The sequence below is a fragment of the Haliotis rufescens genome, unplaced genomic scaffold, assembly GCF_023055435.1.
Source record: "Haliotis rufescens isolate VD_foot unplaced genomic scaffold, xgHalRufe1.0.p SCAF_133, whole genome shotgun sequence".
NCBI lineage: Eukaryota > Metazoa > Mollusca > Gastropoda > Lepetellida > Haliotidae > Haliotis > Haliotis rufescens.
Genome location: NW_025963817.1, coordinates 542,897 through 561,852, shown reverse-complemented (window position 1 = coordinate 561,852; position 18,956 = coordinate 542,897). Strand labels below are relative to the sequence as shown.

Genomic DNA, 18,956 nt, shown 5'->3' with positions numbered 1-18,956 from the left:
TGGTCTATCTTTCTACCATCAATGAATACCGATAGACCGTTAAAGATTCAAGCGAGATGATATGTTTGATATGACGGCGAGAGTCATAGGACCTCGAGAAGTCAACATCTGTACAATGATAGCATCGCCTTCGATGAGCTTTATTTTCATTCCACATCACTAAAAACGTGTAAACTTTTCAAATACAGAAATAGATATTCATTTTAACAATAAACGAAACGCCTATCTTTTCTAAAAAAATTTATCAATCCTGAGTTATTTTTACCACCGCGTGTATCCTACCAACCGTTAAGCATGTCAATGGATGAAAAACTACTTTTACTCCCGGTTGTTATGGGTCAGTGAGCCGAAGCGGGTGTAGCGGGTAGAGGATGCGCTGGAACGTGAGGGACCATAACGCCGCTTACAGATGTAGAGGGCTGAACGTTATCTGTAGCGGGTGGATGAGACAAGGCGACACACCTTCACCTCCTCGCTTAGAGAGCTCCCGGTTGTTCTGAGTACATCGCTAGGAGCTTGCTGTGGACTGAAGTGATTCTGAGAAACTTTAAACTTAACACGGATTTTGTACATTACTGTGTGAGAATTTCCACCGTTAAACTGACGATCGATATTGGATATTACGACGGTGTGTGATGATTCTAAAAAACGACTGTTGATTACATTTCCACGTTATTTAATGATATTTAACAAGGCTTTTAAAAAAAAGTTTTTAAAAGGACAAAATGCCTAAATCGTTTCTGGTTCGAAAAAAATCCTGCGTTCAAACACGTACATGGGAAGATGTTGCCACGCCCATTTTTACCCCCGGGAACTCGGACATCTCGACCCCTTTGACCACACCTCCTCCGACTCCAGAAAAGGGAAAAGCATCAGACTGCGAAGGTAAGAGGGCGTGATAAAGATAGCATCTGATAGCATCTTCTGAAGCGGCACTGTAACTAGAGGGCGTGAGGTGCTAGCGAGGGAATACGCGAGAATATAACTAAATTACCTTGGCAAAGAGAGTAAATATTGGATTCATCTTAAAAATAGTTTGCGAAGAGAGCGTAGGACTATTTTGTTAAGATGTGTTCAACTACGAATGGCTTTTGTGTGCTGTGTAAATAGTTATTAAACTCGAGAAAGGGCGGTATAATCCTCGCATCTATACTGCTTTTAAGGACGAAGTTGTTGATATATTATGTGCAAACTTCAACTTTATCAAGTCGTACAAGCTATTGAATACACCATACAGGATTATTTATTTTTTAAACGTTTTTCAAGACCCACAATATCCTGAGTATGTCTCAATTGACATAGAAAATATATAGAAAATAATTCCTTTTGTGGGGAACCTGTCATGATGATTACCACACGGATCTGTTATTATTCGAAGTAATTTCATAATCATCATCACAAATTATTCTTCCTCCTCTTCTTTTTCCTATATTCTCAATATTATCGTCATTATTATCAATATTAATATCATTTTCATTAATATCAATATGATTATCGTCATAATTATCAATATTAATATCATTTTCATTATTACCAATATTAATATCATTTTCATTAATATCAATATGATTATCGTCATAATTATCAATATTAATATCATTTTCATTATTATCAATATCATTTACGTCACAATTATCAATATTAATATCATTTTCATTAATATCAATATTATTATTATTATTTTGATGACCATATACGAAGATGAACACAACATATTTATTTAATACATTACGTCATTACTAATATTTCGATTGTGTTGTTTGATTTTCTTACTGACAGATCATGAAATGTTTGCATGATATACACCATACTGATGGAGTTATTTATCATTGCACTGTTTAATGTAGAGGGACAAAACATTATAATCCAACATGATTTCTCAATTTCCTCATACTACGTGGTATTTGCCGGGAATAATAGTCATTGTTAATCCAAGGCATGCATGAAGGAATCGTTGCCGTTTGGTTGAATGCTATCTGAAAATCTCCCATCAGAATAAAGCATATGTTTAAACTTGTGTGCATGCATATAAAAATACAAAATTTTATTTTTAATCTAATAAATCAAACGAAGCATTACGGCACAAGTGGTTATAAACCATCCATCCACCCACCTGCCTACTGCGACACCCACCACCATCCATCCACCATCCATCACTTGATCCATCGATCCACCCATCATCCACCCACCACCCATTTATTCATAGCTACCTATCCATCCATGCATGCAACTTCTGTCCAACCACCCACCCACCCATCAACATTCACATATCTACCCATCTATATATCTTCATCAACACCTCAATACATGTGTTAACGTAACTATGACATTCATCCAGGTATCCACAATCAATTGATCTTTAATACCACCTAAGCTTCAATCGAGAAGTACTATATGGTATAAACTTTAAAAATTGGATATCCATTTTTTAGTTTGCATACATGTAGACAGTCACTGAAACACACCTAGATCGCTACACCTACACTCAATAATTGTTAGCATAAAGAGTACCTCACAAACCCACTACTACATCGGAGATGTGTAAAGCGTTGAACAGTTTCATTACTTGAACCTGTTATGGGTATAGACAAGGGGGTGTTTTACTACCTTGCCTGTCTGGCTTCTCGCAGCCTAACATCCCGTTCTCTGTTCTGGATAAAGAGTGAAGGGAAAGGGCTAGGTGTGATATAGCGGAGAGGGTTCTGTGTTCCCAGTCTACAAAACAAACTTTCTTTCACGTTAGATACGATTTGAAGATGAAAAGGCGTGGTATAACTCCGTTCGGCCTTTGAGGTACACTCATGTGCAAACATCGGTTTCCTCAAAAGCCACACATCATGACATGGATGTGGACCGTCCTTCTGTACATGCACATAATGATGAGAGTGTTCTTCACAAGTTGATCCCGTGGCAATGAAATATGACATTGTCCTTATTTTCTATCTTTCGTTGTGTTAAGATTTCCCTAACGTATTCTCAAATAAATTTGTTGATATTTTTTTCTGTTTCCTCTTTCAATACTCATTCAGTCTTGGCGATCCCGGACTGAAGCGTTTTCTTAAAAAATTTTGAATTTCCTCGAAAGTTATGTTCCGTGATAACACTATTACTTTCTGCTATGAGCTATCTTTAATCACGTGTTTCGTCAATCACACACCACCATATACAAAACTATCTGGTATTCGCTCTTAACTCACACCAACACCTATTAGTAGCCCATTGAATGATATAATTTATTGCACTATTACATTAGCCAAAAATGTCAAAATGTCGAGTTGTTTTACCCATCAATATAAATCCATGGTCTCGAAAATGAAATGAAAAACCTAAATGTATTGCCAGATTTAATATTGTTAGCCAATTTGGATGTAAGTAAATATCAAGAAAAAAACCTAAATGCTAGCCATTTCATGTCCACTTGTCCCGGACTCATCTGGTAACGTTATCTTAAAATTCGGTTGAAGTGAGAAGAAAGAGAATTGATACATGTTAAGATAAAACACGCTTCTCACATGGAACATGTGCATAATACCATCTTTGTTCGGGTATATTTTTCTCTACCTGTGTTGCCGCAGCGACTGTAATGAATTTGATAAATATCTCGATAAAATTCACAGATACTCCTTCAATGACCCTGCGACGTTACCCCCCATACCTTTCCATTATTGAAACACAAAAACATTCAGATAGGGCATTCTCTTCAGCTAGCAGGCTATAGGTGGAGAAAAAGCGATGTAATTTCACTTGTCGGTTTAAATCAGCAGGTGGGGGTAGTCGAACCAACTGCACCTAACGGTTGCCAGTCACCCATCCTTCCCTGACTGTGAGACTCGTGGTAACCATTATAGAGGATAGATAAAATACCTCCTTTATAAGCTACCCTGGAGTTCGACACAGAACGGTTTTCCTCGCAGCTTCTCTGAAAATGGTTGGACAAATTAAGAGCATCGTCACGGGTGGGATGCATTCCGCAGGATTCCCTTCACGGAGGCAGGATAGGCCGGGCTTTACGGTCTGGAAAAAATACAGAACACTTGTTGCGGATGAATGTTCGAGAACAATGAAATGTCTGTGTGAAGTCTCTCTGCGACACTGCATGTGGGATTGGTGGAGTTTTAAGGAACCCATCTGAAAACAAAGGCTTAGGAGCTCGTCTGAAGAGACGTTGCTTTCTTTTGTTGTACACGTTTTATGGTGTTATTACTGTCACGGGAGGCATTTAAGTATGTTTCATATACACATGATGTACGAAAACACGCTTTTTCTGTTATGAAATTATTAGCGGTATGTGAATCTTTTCTTGTGAACCTCTATATAGAACGTTGTCCACAGTGTGAGTTCATGTTTCATATTTTACTTATTCTCTATTTCGGTGATGGAAACGCGATCACGGGTTAAAGATATTCTGTAGGTTAAATCGGAGCAGAAAACTGGGCAACTTTTTCTATAATGTTTTAATTATTTACATGTCTGTATGGCGTACTGCATGAGCCGTGATCACGGGTTAAATACAAAACTGTACGTTAACGTAAAGCAACGTCTACTTTCATATACTGAAACTCTTCGAACACGCATGTTCAAATCTTTGTAATATTTGGCAAAATGGCCACAAAAATCAAATTAAGTTGTTCTGTGCATTTAGTTATGAGGTATCAAACACAACAATGTCGTCGTTCAGGTTCGATTCTCATTCGATATGCTTCGAGATGAACAAAAACACTTCATGTATGATTCTGGAAAACGTTATAATGCTTTTAATGTGTGTCAGTATATATTACTTGTTTACATATCTGTAATGAGTATCGACTGAAACGTGCCGAGGAACCAATCTGTACGTGACCACGATGTGGAAAACTATGAAATTTATAACTATCAAAGTTATGAAAAAGTCAGAAATCATGATTTTTGTGTGGATATTTTTACTGAAATTGTGTGTCCTAAACAAATGTTCCCCCAAAATGATCCATATCATTTTGTTTCAGCATATTTCGAAATACCTTAGCTGTTTTCTTTGAATCAACAATACCTCTTAACAAATGAAATGAACCCTTTCCATTTGACTACCTAATCCATAGGTTGTAAAGGCGAGGTATCATCCACTTCAACGTGTTGGCGAATCACACTTATAACTGAATAACTGACCCAATAAAGTCTGAGTTCAAATAACAATATCCGTTCTCATAAGCACATCTCCGTTCTCTAAGCACATCTCCGTTATCTAAACACATCTCCGTTCTCATAAGCACATCTCCGTTCTCATAAGCACATCTCCGTTCTCTAAGCACACCTCCGTTCTCATAAGCACATCTCCGTTCTCTAAGCACATCTCCGTTCTCTAAGCACATCTCCGTTCTCATAAGCACATCTCCGTTCTCATAAGCACATCTCCGTTCTCTAAGCACATCTCCGTTCTCATAAACACACGACTGTTAAATGTTTGACATTCATATAACTGCCCAGCGCTTTTGAAAATACCTGCCTTCTTGACATCACAAAATATAACTCAGCAGGTAAAACTCTAGTATAGTTTACAAATACAGTTAACTACGTTTATAACGAACACGCTTATAACGAACTGACAGATAAAACGAACGTATTTTGTAGTCCCGGCCATTTGTTGTATATATGTTGTTACATGCTTATAACGAACTACGGTTATTACGAACTTAAATTAGTGGTCCCTTTGAGTTCGTTATAACCGTAGTTTACTGTATGCCAGTTGTGATGGTGTTTAAAGTCAAGGGGCACATCCCTTGAGGGACCTGGTTAGAGAAAAAATTACAAAGGGAGAGTTCCACTTTCATCCGAAAGGTTACAAATTTCAACTGTTCTGTCACCTAGCAGAACCTATATACAATATTGATCTGTTTATGCTCTGTTGATGGTTGTAATACAGGCGGCATTGTAGCCTTCTCTAGTAGATGATAATGGCATTGTGTGACGATAACATCACGGTAACACATGGCCCTGTATACTGCTGTACATATAACCGTTAGTATAGAGATAACTAGCCTCAGCATCTTTGACGTTGAATCATGACAATGGGCATGATATCCACATAAAGTTTTAATTTCCAGTTTGTAAGTGCTAGCCATTTAGGTATAGGTGTGTTCCCACCGTATCTATTTCATGTGTAAAAGGTGTAATGAAACTTGAATAGGTTGTTCGCGATTGTTTCCCCATATGGTCAGTGAAGGGTGGGAGATGGTGACATCCGAGCAGAGATACTAAAAAAAACTCGTCATAAGATCCCTTATAATATCTATGTCTGTTCCCAACAACAGCGATACAAGATACAAAACCTCAGCACCCACTCTCAACATCGGACAACAGACATCTGAACAGACATACCAGAGTGTAAAACTCTCACCATAAGATCCATGTCTGTTCTCAACATCAGACAGCAGACATTAAAGTAATAAGAAATCAATTGTCAACATCACACAACAAACATCTAAGTATTTAGCAAGCAACTCTCAACATCACACAGCAAACATCTAAGTATTTAGCAAGCAACTCTCAACATCACACAACAAACATCTAAGTATTTAGCATGCAACTCTCAACATCACACAACAAACATCTTAGTATTTAGCAAGCAACTCTCAACATCACACAGCAAACATCTAAGTATTTAGCAAGCAACTCTCAACATCACACAACAAACATCTAAGTATTAAGCAAGCAACTCTCAACGTCACACAACATACATTAAAGTATTTAGGAACCAAATTGCAACATCATTCAAGAGACAAATTATTCATCAAGCCACTCTCAGCAACAGACATCCAAGAATTAAGAGTCATTTCTGCCACATCCAACCAGTGATAACATCCCTTAATTAGGATGTCATGTCACCTTTCCAATAAGGATTATGTTTGCATCTTTCCAACATCAGCAGCTCTATTAAGAATACAAGAGTTCACATGTTCAGCATCTCTATGCAATGTTAGATGTGTTTCTGTGCTGACATGTCAAAGTGTACTGGGATGGCACATTCTAAACATAATGCTACCGTCGCAGCAATCTTCATATTGTGTGATACGCAATGATTGTGAGAAAATGAAAACATATCAATGACTTTGATATTTCCGCACGCCCAAGGTCAAAGATGACGGTTAGTTGAACTAAAGTGATGACGTAGAGCTAAAGAAAACTCATAATTATACCTCTGCGACTGCAGACCCGTCTCTGCTCTATAACACAATACGTAGTTTATTCAGGTATTGACAAAAGATTAAAATCAGTTAAAAATTCTGTTTAAGTTACTTTTCGAACTAGTCGTACATTAACAATACCCGTGAGTCATAAGTCTCTCATATCATTTAATATTTGCAATAATCGACATGGTTATAAATTTATATTAAGACGTGTAAATAACACTTAATGTTCTGTACATTTTCGTTTCTCAAAGTTAAGGACCAAAAGTTAAACGTTTTGTAAAATTAAACTATACAAAGTCCAATGGCCCTTTTTAAAAGTGTATCTTTTATAAGTTAAAACGTAAATTCAAAACGTCAGCGTAAGTTCACTTCGAGAAAAATCATATTCCCAGACATATTTGACGTGGTGTTATTGCCACAGGACCACAGCCTCATACTCCCCACTGCTCGTGGCGGTGTAATGAGAAGGCGTGGTCCATATCAAACGGCTACTGTTCCCAGTGAGATTGTGACGGCAACGTGAAACCGCTTATCTCCGCCAAGGGGGACAACCTTAGACTATCAGGTGGCTCACTGCTTCAACACACGTTTTGGGTTCAATGCTTCAACCATGTGATTGACAGGCGCCGGGTAGATACATCTGGCTTTGTGACCTGTGTTCGGATCTATTTCAGGATCAAAAGGGTGGATAGAAGGGGTGGTTAACACGTGGATCAAATGTTGTCTGTAGGGCCTTGTTAAACCCACCCTTATAACTCCACATATACCAAGTATACCAAGTATACTCAGGTGAATAGTATCATGTCAGCAGGGCGTCAACGTTGAGGGTTCTTTCTGTACATAATCACAATCTATTTGCAAGGTATTTTGTTTCTGTGTGAATGCCTAGACTAATTGTTGAGAAATGCATCCATCGATCCATCCATCCATTCACTCTCCCATCCATGCAAACCTCCCATCCTTCCTTCCATCAACTCACCCATCTCAAAGCAAGCCAACCAGCCATCGTTCCATCCACGTAACCATTCCATCAATCCATCCATCCATCCACCCATCCATCCATTATTTCACTAGTGATACATACATCTTTCCATACATGTCTATTTTCATGAGAAATATACAAATGACATTGGTACTTTGTATTTTTTGAACGAAAGATTACTTTTTTAAAATGATCATTACGTTTTATCAAAGAACATCAACATTAGATATCCAACTGGTCTAAATGGGACATTTCTGAAAACTTGGTTAAGTTGAAAAAATATTAAATGCTGTCAGTTAAGCAATATACATAATACATTAATAACACAAAATTAAATATTTGAATTATTCTATTATTTTCTCTCGACCGAGACTTCACAGAAGGGGGCACACAAGAGCATAGCAAGTTAAACAAAGATTATTATTGAAGCCTTACTCGATGAAAAGTGACCTCTGGGCATCCTAGAAGATGTGGCGTACATCTGGCAAGCCAGACAGGTCATCCTTCTTAAGTTTGGGTCAGTAAGCTGGGCGCTCAAATTCTTACTTCCAAGCCTAATTAATTATTTACTCACAAACGCCTGTATCATAACATTCTCAATCACGACCTCTTTGGGAGGAAGTTTGCAAATCATCAATAGACCTGCATTAATATTTAATAACCAAATGGAGGTTACAGACCTCGACATATGTCAAATGAAAATATAACACTTTATAATCGACATATTATAATAAATTATTTACATTCTGTCACAACACGTTCGAAAAGTACGTCAGTTTTTATTTACCGCTTTGTTAAACATTAGCCCATCATGAGCGAAAAAAACCAGAAATACGCCAAGCGATGTTTGCTTGTATGAATTAAACTATATCACTTTCGTCATGAAGGAATACAGAATTAAAGAAACGTTTACCATAAACGTATTTCTTTTCGTCAAACGTGAGTTATTTTCGGGATAAGTTTTTTAGAAGATAGAAAACTTTGTGTCAGTTCGAAGGAGCCGTGTTGGCAATGATAAAAAAGGAACTATTTTGTACCGGCTATTTGATGTTAGTTCCTATGCACCGCCCAGCCCCCATTCACTCACCACACATGTAACTGTTGAGGTGCTGTTGTGTATGGATATTCAGTATTTCTATAGCCCATTATATACATTTTATCATAATATTTTTCTGGGGTTAAATAATTCAAACACGGAATGATGACCTTTTAAAAAAGGATCCACATTGAGCGTATCGCCAAAGGGCTGAAGGACGTGTACCTGCGTTAAATAAACCTCATCGCTACAGAGGGCGGGATCCGAGCTACCATCCCTCCTCCCATCTTACACCCACATCACACCCATCCACGCAACTCACCTGTAGACATTAATTACTTAAACATGTGATAAACACTCAACGTGTGTGCTGTTCACAATTCACGCATGGGGTTCTGAAAAACTTCTTTGTAATCTTGCCGTGCACAGAAGTCAGTCCTCGTCTTTATTCTTGATGTAGTTTTGGGAAAACATATTTTTTTTAATCTTGTTATTTGACTGGCTGGACTTTAAAGTTTTTTCAAAGGGTTTCCTAACTCTGTTTTTTTCACGATAATGCTATATCATTAATAATTCTACAATTACATTTTAGAATTCTGTATTTTGCTGCGATCTTGCTGATGACTGCATTACCGCGAAAGAATATATTTATTTAGCAGCACTTCTTACGCAAATCCGCCCGTTTGGCAATTTCAGATTTGATATTTCAGTGTGATACGAGAATGTTACAAAGTCACAATACTTTCTTAAGTTATAGTATGGGTGCTAATCACTGTATGATATATTTCCTACACAACAAGAAATAACAGAAACACTTTTGCGAAGAAAACATTATTATTTTTCTAATTTGTAAATGTCTTATTATGAAGGAGATTGCAATAAGGTGTTTCTGTAATCGTTATTGTTTTGACCTGTACCATATCATTCCCTTCCACTGACTTACCTACCTAAACTGGACAGAAAGGAGGCCAGTCAGGCCGCTTCATCTGTTTCATATTTAGATCTATGCATAAACATTCAGAGTGACAAAACATTCTCCACAAGACTGTATGACAAGATAAATGACTTCAACTTTTCCTTTATGTCGATGTTGTTACCCTGTCTGGCGCTCGGCATTAAGGGGCTAAAACAAGGACTGGTCGGCTCGGAGTCAGTACACTGTGTCTGAGTGGGGTATTCATGTTAAACTGCGGCATGGTATCTCAGTGAGCTAGCACTATAAATCGGCATCAGTCCGGACTTGTACAAGCAGCCACACACACACATACACGTGCATGCACGTCGCTATATAAGTGCAATAATCTTGGACGCGACGTTAAACCCAATTTCACCTCACCTCACCTTTATGTCGAGAAATATTCCTGCGGCCAACCCGCGATGTCTACATTTCACAGTTTGAGGTACACTCGAGCATGCTCTTTCTACCAAGATTTCAAAGAATGTCATACAACTCTTGTTCAGAAGTTGGTTGTTCAAGGGTACAACATTCAAGGCCTCAGTGACGAGAAAGAAATTTTATGGTAAACTTGTGAAGGACAGTTCCAAATTTGACGCATCAGTGACAAATATGATGTCCGATGCAGTTCCCTATTTTGACTTGTACCATATGTTCCCGTGTCTGTTTAGGGGCGGTCGGGTAGCCTAGTGGTTAAAGCGTTGGCTCGTCACGCCGAAGACCCGGGTTCGATTCCCGACATGGGTACATGTAACAATGTGTGAAGCCCATTTCTGGTGTCCCCCGCCGTGATATTGCTGGAATATTGCTAAAAGCGGCGTAAAACCATATTCACTCACTCACTCACCCGTGTCTGTTTAGGTGAGCACTTGGTTTGAGGTTGCATGTGTTTGTGGCGGGCGTTACTGGTGGAGCAGGCTACGCTCACCTTTAGGCGAAAACATGTTATCATCACTATCTGATAGGGGGGCACGGGTGGCCCAGTCGTCTAAGGCGCCGCGATTCGAGGTGCAGACTTGCGTCCCTTGGGCACACCAGAAACCTATGATTGTGGGTTCGAATCCCGTTTCGCCCCGATTATATTTTCAGGGTTTGTCAGCACCATACCCGTGCTCGTTGGTTTCACCGAAGTGGTAAACGTCTTAGATCTGCATCACTTCGGGCTTTCCTCCCACATTAAGCTGACACGCCGTGATATAACTGTAATACTGTTAAAAGCGGCGTTAAACCCAACTCACTCACTCACTTACTGTTTGATAGTGATTCAAACACGTGCTTGTGATATAGTCGAAATAGTACAATGCACATTGCTTTCAACAGAGATTTCTCATGATTATGAAAAGGGTTTGTCGATGTTATTCAACAAATGTCCATTGCAGAACTAGCACCTTCTGTCAACAAAAAAACATCTATCATATATATATAAGAAGTTATGCTATGTCTCCAAAATACCCATTAAAGATGACGTTTGGAAACCATTCTTTCTTTATGCTTTATAAAATGTCTGTATGATAAATGTGTTTTAATTGTTAAAATGTCAAAGGAATATTATATAAACCACTTTTTTTTATTAAAAGAGTAGAATGAATAGTTTTCGTATCTGTTTCAATGAGGAACACACCTCACCATATAAAGTATGTGGGAAATGTGTTGGTGAAAAATTAATCTTTCATCATTCACAAAAACACAGTGAGAACATTGAGACGACAAAGGACGGTGGGTAAATCGTACCGCTGGAGGATTAATGTGCCATCGAGGTGTAAGGCTATCCTAAATGACGATATAAATTACAAATGTGCCAATCCCCATACCATTGTCGTAAGCCTTACAGCATCATAATGTGACGAGCGTCTATATTACATATTTCAGACAGATTTACCTGACTTTAACGATGACGAGGCAAAGATTACGTACTGAGGTGGAAATGAATATCCCCGAGTCTTCAATGCAGTGCTTGTTTTCTCCGAGTGTAGGTTTAAAAGAGCTGATATGGCGTTAAAAAATATTCAATAAGGTTATCAGTTTGTGTATACATATGTAGTCAAATGCACATGCATAACTTTGGACGTAAGTTGTATATATATAATTCGTTATTTATATAACACATCGTTAGCACCACATGCTCCCTTAAACACTATCTAAGCAATTAGCGAGGCAGAGTTGCGCCCCTTAGGCGTGCAAGGAGCCTATGATAGTAAGTTCGAGTTCGAAAATGTTTTGCATTGAAAGCACCATGTCCGTACTCGTAAGTTGTACCAAAGTAATAAACGTCTGATACTTGCGGAAATAACGTGACTAAAATACTGCTCAATGCAAAACAAATCCACTCACTCACTTCAGGAAAGGTGAGTGAGTGAGTTGGGTTTTTACGCCGCTTTTAACATTATTCCAGTTATATCACGGCGTGTCAGCTTAATGTGGGAGGAAAGCCCGAAGTGATGCAGGTCTGAAACATTTACCACTTCGGTGAAACCTATGAGCACGGGTTTGGTGCTGACAAACCTAGATACATGATCGGGGCGAGCCAGGATTCGAACCCACAATCATAGGTTTCTGGCGTGCCCAAGGGACGCAACTCTGCACAGCGAATCGCGGCGCCTTAAACGACTGGGCCACCCGTGGCCCCAACTCCGGGAAAGAGGCACCTAATTTGTAAATAAGGAATGTACATTAAACGTTATATACCCTTGTTAACATACCTTCTTGTTCAATTTCTTCTCGGTGTATCTAAACTTGAAATTGAAAAATAGTACATGAAAATGAAAAATGTATTTACCGCCTCGAAAATAAATATTTTCATAAAACAACCTGTTGTAATGCTAAACACCTTACGTTAAGGATTGGACAGCTGTATTGTTGTTTGAATCTAGGCAGGTTTTCGATTAAACGTTAAAAGCAGTGGTGTATTGTGTTGAGAAGTCGGGGTTAAATGGCCCAATGTCTGCTTAAGTACAGGATCACGTTAAGCCTCCATGTGTAACACAGTTTCACAGAAGATAGGATATCTCGTCCTGCAACATTGCTGCACCACATAAATTCCCAGTCAAAGACGTGAATGTGCCGTAATCTTGTATCAACACGTTTATGACACCGCCTGTATGTGAAGGAAATAACATTTCAATAAAAGTGCGCAGCGACATGTTTATCTTGCTTGGAACATGCACAGGTAATCCACCTTAATCCTACTTTAAATGCAAAAAGTCCCGGACGATCTTATAACATGGAGGGGTTGTAGCATAGCCATGTGCATGCTGGTACAAATGTCGGTGATGCAAGAATGTGTTAATTTCCCAACACATCAGCAGAGAGAGAGAGAGTGTGTGTGTGTTTGAACATAAGCGCCTCCTTTCTGTAGGTGTCTTCACTGTGTAACACAATACCAAACGGGATTCACGGGGAGCATAATTTCAAAGTGTACGCTCTCATCAAAAGGATTAGCATCACAATGCAGCCCACACTCAATAGCTAATCATATATGCATTTAATTTCTGAAACTGCATTTTAAAGCTTCTTTATCGTATTTCAGATGACACAAAAGAAGAAAAGGCTCCGGTTGTACCTGTTAGGAAAGCAAGCAAGGACGCTGAGGTTTTATCTCCCACAAGAGATGATACCATAACGTCCAATATTTTCCAGTTCCCACCAAGACTTAACCAACCCCACTTTAGCACGGCCTTTAGCCGCCCGCAAATAGAACACATCCCTTCAAGACGGGGGCATAATGACTACGGCGCCCTTCCCCATTTTCCGCATCTTCCAACCCTCCGACCGCCAGTTTTGTGGAATCATGTTATGCATGCGCATGTGCATGGGCATGCGCACCCAGCGTCTTTTATGCACGCTCATTCACCACCTCCAAATTGGCTGCCAACTCCACCCCCTTTCAACTCATCGCCTAATACCTGGATCTCACCTTACGCTGGGAAAACACCTTCGCCTCTCGGAGTTCTCTCCCCTGCGGAAATACCGTCACCTTCTTCAACAGTAATGGCGGACGAACCGTCGTCCTTCAACAGTGCGGCAATTCCAATGCATCCGTCTTCCCATATGGGTCCGGTTGACCTGATGACCAGGCAAGGTGACCAATCACAAGGCTTGTTAAAAGCGCCAGTCCCTTGTTTTCCCATCAGAGAGCGCGTTACACCCTATCCAAAGGTAAGAATATTTCGAAGAAACAAATTTTGGAAAACTATTAATGCAATGCTGAACTGTGGTCGAATTCATTTTAGAATGAAGTAAAATGAAAAGTGAAAGCTTTGAATATCTTCTTTGAAAATGAGGCGGCGATCGAACATCCATCTCGATGAAAAACTGATGGCGGTATGATTAGTTAATCTTATCCATTCCAGCCAACAGGGATTAAGGTTGAAGTCATCAACAATGGTTTTGGGATCAAGAATCCATTGTTGACCAACGAGAAGCCAGGTGCTATTCACCCGGATGTGCACGCTATTCGTGAGTACTTCTATATTTTGTGAGTGCTGAGCGAGTTGGGTTGGGTTGGATTGGGCTGGGCTGGGCTGGGCTGGGGCTGGGCTGGGCTGGGCTGGCCTGGGCTGGGCTGGGCTGGGCTGGGCTGGCCTGGGCTGGGCTGGGCTGGGCTGGGCTGAGCTGAGCTGAGCTGAGTGGGTGGGTGGGTGGGTGGTGAGTGAGTGAGTGAGTGAGTGAGTGAGTGAGTGAACAGTTATATAATAATCTCACTGTCTATTGATTAGAGGTTTCATTAATGTAAACTGCCTGGCAAAAGAAATTATAAAGTTGGATTTGACCAAAATATTACAAACCTTATGAAAGCGTTACTAGTCTAAAAATAGTCGCGAAACTCTGCAAGCTTAGGCCAAGAAGGTAATTTTGATTCCCCTATCAAATACATTACCAATTACCATTTCTTATTTGTTAGATATTCAACCACCATCAAACATGGATGTATAGTTTTGTTAGTCCGGCAGTTTATATTTATCTTACTGTCTACTGATGACGACCCGTGAAGATCCGGGGTAGAATAGCTCTTCAGCAACCCATGCTTGCCGTAAAAGGCGACTATGCTTGTCGTAAGAGACGATTAACGGGATCGGGTGGTCAGGCTCGCTGACTTGGTTGATGCATGTAATCGATTCAAATTGTGTAGATCGATGCTCATGATGTCAATCACTGGATTGTCTGGTCCAGACTCGATTATTTACAGACCGTCGTCATATAGCTGTAATATTGCTGAGTGCGGCGTAAAACAACAAACCAACCAACCACTGATGCATGTTCATTCATTTTTAACTTAATTTCGTCGTTATCTGAATGGGGACACGGGTGGCCTAGTCGTCTAAGGCGCCGCGATTCGCTGTGCAGAGTTGCGTCCCTTTGGCACGCCAGAAACCTATGATTGTGGGTTCGAATCCAGGTTCGGCCCGATTATGTTTCTAGGTTTGTCAGCACCATACCCTTGCTCGTGGGTTTCACCGAAGTGGTAAACGTCTGAGACCTGCATCACTTCGGGCTTTCCTCCCACATTAAGCTGACACGCCGTGATATAACTGGAATACTGTTAAAAGCGGCGTTAAACCCAACTCACTCACTGCGTAATCTGTATGATATATTGCAGTCGTGACGTATACTAATAACTCCCTTACATATTTGTATTGTGAATTAAAGCAGCATGAACAATGACAGGGTTTATTGTAAAGGGGTCTTCTCTCCATGCAACAGATAGTCCCCCTGCGTACCTGATGACGTCAGAGCCCTGTCACACGTGCAGCTTGTGTGGGTTCAAGACGGACACCCCACGATTGCTGCAGAAACACCTGAAGACACACAAGGAGATAAAGCGGTTCCTGTGTACAGTCTGTGGAAAGGGTTTCAACGACACATTCGATCTGAAGCGGCATACACGCACTCATACAGGTACGTCATGGCGACATGTTTAGAGTCAGCGAATAAAATGTTGTTTAACGCCGCACTCAGCAATATTCCAGCTATATGACAGCGGTCTGTAAATAACCGAGTCTAGACCAGACAATCCAGTGATTGACATTGTTTATGGATACGATGCAAGTCAGCGAGCCTGACCACCCGATCCCGTTAGTCGCCTCTTACGACAAGTGTAGTCGCCTTTTACGCCAAGCATGGGTTGCTGAAGACCTGTTCTCTTCCCAGATCTTCACGGGTTCGGTAGTTCGGTAGGTAGGTAGGTAGGTAGGTAGGTAGGTAGGTAGGTAGGTAGGTAGGTAGGGTTTTGTTTGTTTGTTGTTTAACGCCGCACTCAGCAATATTCAAGCTATATGACGGCGGCCTGTAAATAATCGAGTCTGACCAGACAATCCAGTGATTGACATCATGAACATCGATCCAGGCACTTGGGATGCAGCTATGCAGGTAGGCAGGTAGGTTTTGCTGTACACTAACATGCTCTATGACTATTGTCACAACAACTCTTATAAGTAAGATGAGTTTGAACTCATGACCAACCTACTTTGTGGTTCAATTCGAAAGGCAATCTAGTTTAGATACGTGTTGCGCAAAACAAGGCAGTAACAAAAAGACACCTAAACAAGTATCCTGAGCTAAAGGCAGCTGCCTGTTGTCCACGTGTGTGCGATGTGGAGACCGGGGAAATTACATGGTACCTGTACACATTGTGGTATTAACTACCATGACTTACTGACTCACGTACTGTGCCACTGTGTGATTAAGGAAACAATTAGAGAGAACTTATGGTGTGACATTGTGTGTATAGGTCCCGTTGACATCAGCGTTGAACTCCACAGCAAATCAGACTATGATCTTGCAGCTTGTTTGTTGTCCTGTAAGCCACCTTTGGATACTGATCCAGATACCTGTCGCTCTTACTCACGAAGTGTAATTCGAGGACTCTACCGTTTTCAATATATGGACGGAAATTACTAAGAAAATCCGTTACCACAGTGGTATATGGTGGTATTCTCTGACAATGTAATTATTGTCATGTAATTATCTTTAATATTATACCTTGTAACTCTCCTATGGAGGAATAAAAGTATATATAAGTATATATACAACAAACTAACAATGAAACATTATTATTATTATTATTATTATCATCATTTATTATTATTATTATTATTATGATTATGATTATTATTATTATTATAATTATTATTATTATTATTATGTGTGAAGCCTATTTCGGGTGTCCCCCATCGTGACTTTGCTGGAATATTGCTAAAAGCGGTTTGAAACCTCACTCACTTGATCATAATAATCATAATAATCATAATAATCATAATTATTATTTGCCTTTCAAGAGCACTTTGAACAGTCAACAGGTGTTTTTTTATTAATTGTCAGGCGTGCGGCCTTACAAGTGTGACATCTGTGGAAAGGCCTTCACACAGCGATGCTCCCTGGAGTCCCATGGGAAGAAGATTCACGGAATGATGTTCATGTTTGCCTTCAATGAACGCAGGACTAAAGTGTATGTGTGTGAGGAATGTGGCCATTCAACTGACGACCCCGAGGAGCACTTCCTGCATCTGCGCACGCAACATCCGAACAATCCCGCCATATTGCGATGTCATGATAGGCGCCAGTTTAAATTTGGAGGAAAACTTCACGAAAGGAGGAAAACTGACTCCCTCGACGCGGAAGAGATTCAAGTGACCTAACGAAACACGCCGAGAACAGAAACAATGCCTGGTCTTTGTACGCTTCGGTGGACAGACTATTAAAACATGTGTCCAAGTATGACTTTCTCACAGCTTTGCATGACCAGGTCATCTAATTTATCTGTTAATATTTAATTCTTTCTGTGAGAAAAAAATATGAGAAAATCGTGATTTATTTGTTCTTGTCCATGCCACAACACTGCTAAATATATATCAGTTGCCTATTACATGTAATGAGTTCGGGCATGCATTTCACGGAGGAGGATGCAAATTTACCCTATTGTCCTAAACTGTGCATCATCTCAAGGAAGTGAAGAGACTACTATCATCATTAGATCGTCATCTACCTAAAGGTTAAACAAAAACCATTATAATTGAAAACTTCTCCAGTTGCACAATGGTACACACCTATGATAATGTTCCTTGTAACTCGAGACTTTCCGAGACAAGCCGAATGGCAGGCCACGGAAAGGGACGAGTGGGGACGAATGCCTTCAGTTAATATGAATGAAGATATGGTGGTTAGCCAAGTCTCTGTTATATTCGCTTCAACGCCAACCTCTTCATTAATACAAGTTTCATATACACTAACGCCTCTTTAGTCCGGACCCCTTTTATCCGGATACCCTATCTTCCGAACATTGGAAACAATTACAAACAGTTAAAGGGACTTTACTACTACGTTGATAGGCTCATCCGAACAATTTGACTTGAAATAGTACCGTCCGGAATAAGGAGGTCTAACTCAAACAGTGGAATATATAATAAGATATTTTCAATATCACTACAGTCAATGAACAATCTCATTAAAATCAGATCTAAGTTACGGCCCGTACGACTGATTCCGTCAAAAATATCGTCGATATCTCGCTTCCGTGGGATAAAGATTTGAACGGAGGAGGCGTTGCACAGTACGTTGGAAGCATTGCCATACAATCTCAACCATATATTAGACATTGCGGAATGTTCGTTTGTTCAGTTTTCAAAATATTAATCGAGAACTGTGTCAACATATTTTACAAGCGTTGTCTGACATGGAAGTCGCCAGGTTTAAACGAGTGTCGTAAACTCGTGAAAGCTGCTTTCTAATTGGCTGATGTCGACTTCTTGTTAGTGGTTTCAGTGGTCGGTCAAAGTTAACGAAAAGTCGTTCTTGACGTGACCCGTAATGGGATGTCCTCAAATC

The 18,956-nt window shown here is 40.0% G+C and overlaps 1 protein-coding gene across 1 annotated transcript; it reads left to right on the top strand.

Moving 5' to 3' along the window:
* Window positions 1-367: 367 nt before the first annotated feature.
* LOC124113226 (zinc finger protein 768-like) lies at window positions 368-18,660 on the top strand. The gene is made up of 5 exons (XM_046473512.2): window positions 368-885; window positions 13,663-14,291; window positions 14,486-14,591; window positions 15,837-16,031; window positions 17,454-18,660. The coding sequence occupies exons 1-5, from the start codon at window positions 726-728 to the stop codon at window positions 17,768-17,770; spliced, it is 1,407 nt and encodes a 468-aa protein (XP_046329468.2). The 5' UTR covers window positions 368-725; the 3' UTR covers window positions 17,771-18,660.
* The last annotated feature ends 296 nt before the right edge of the window (window positions 18,661-18,956 follow it).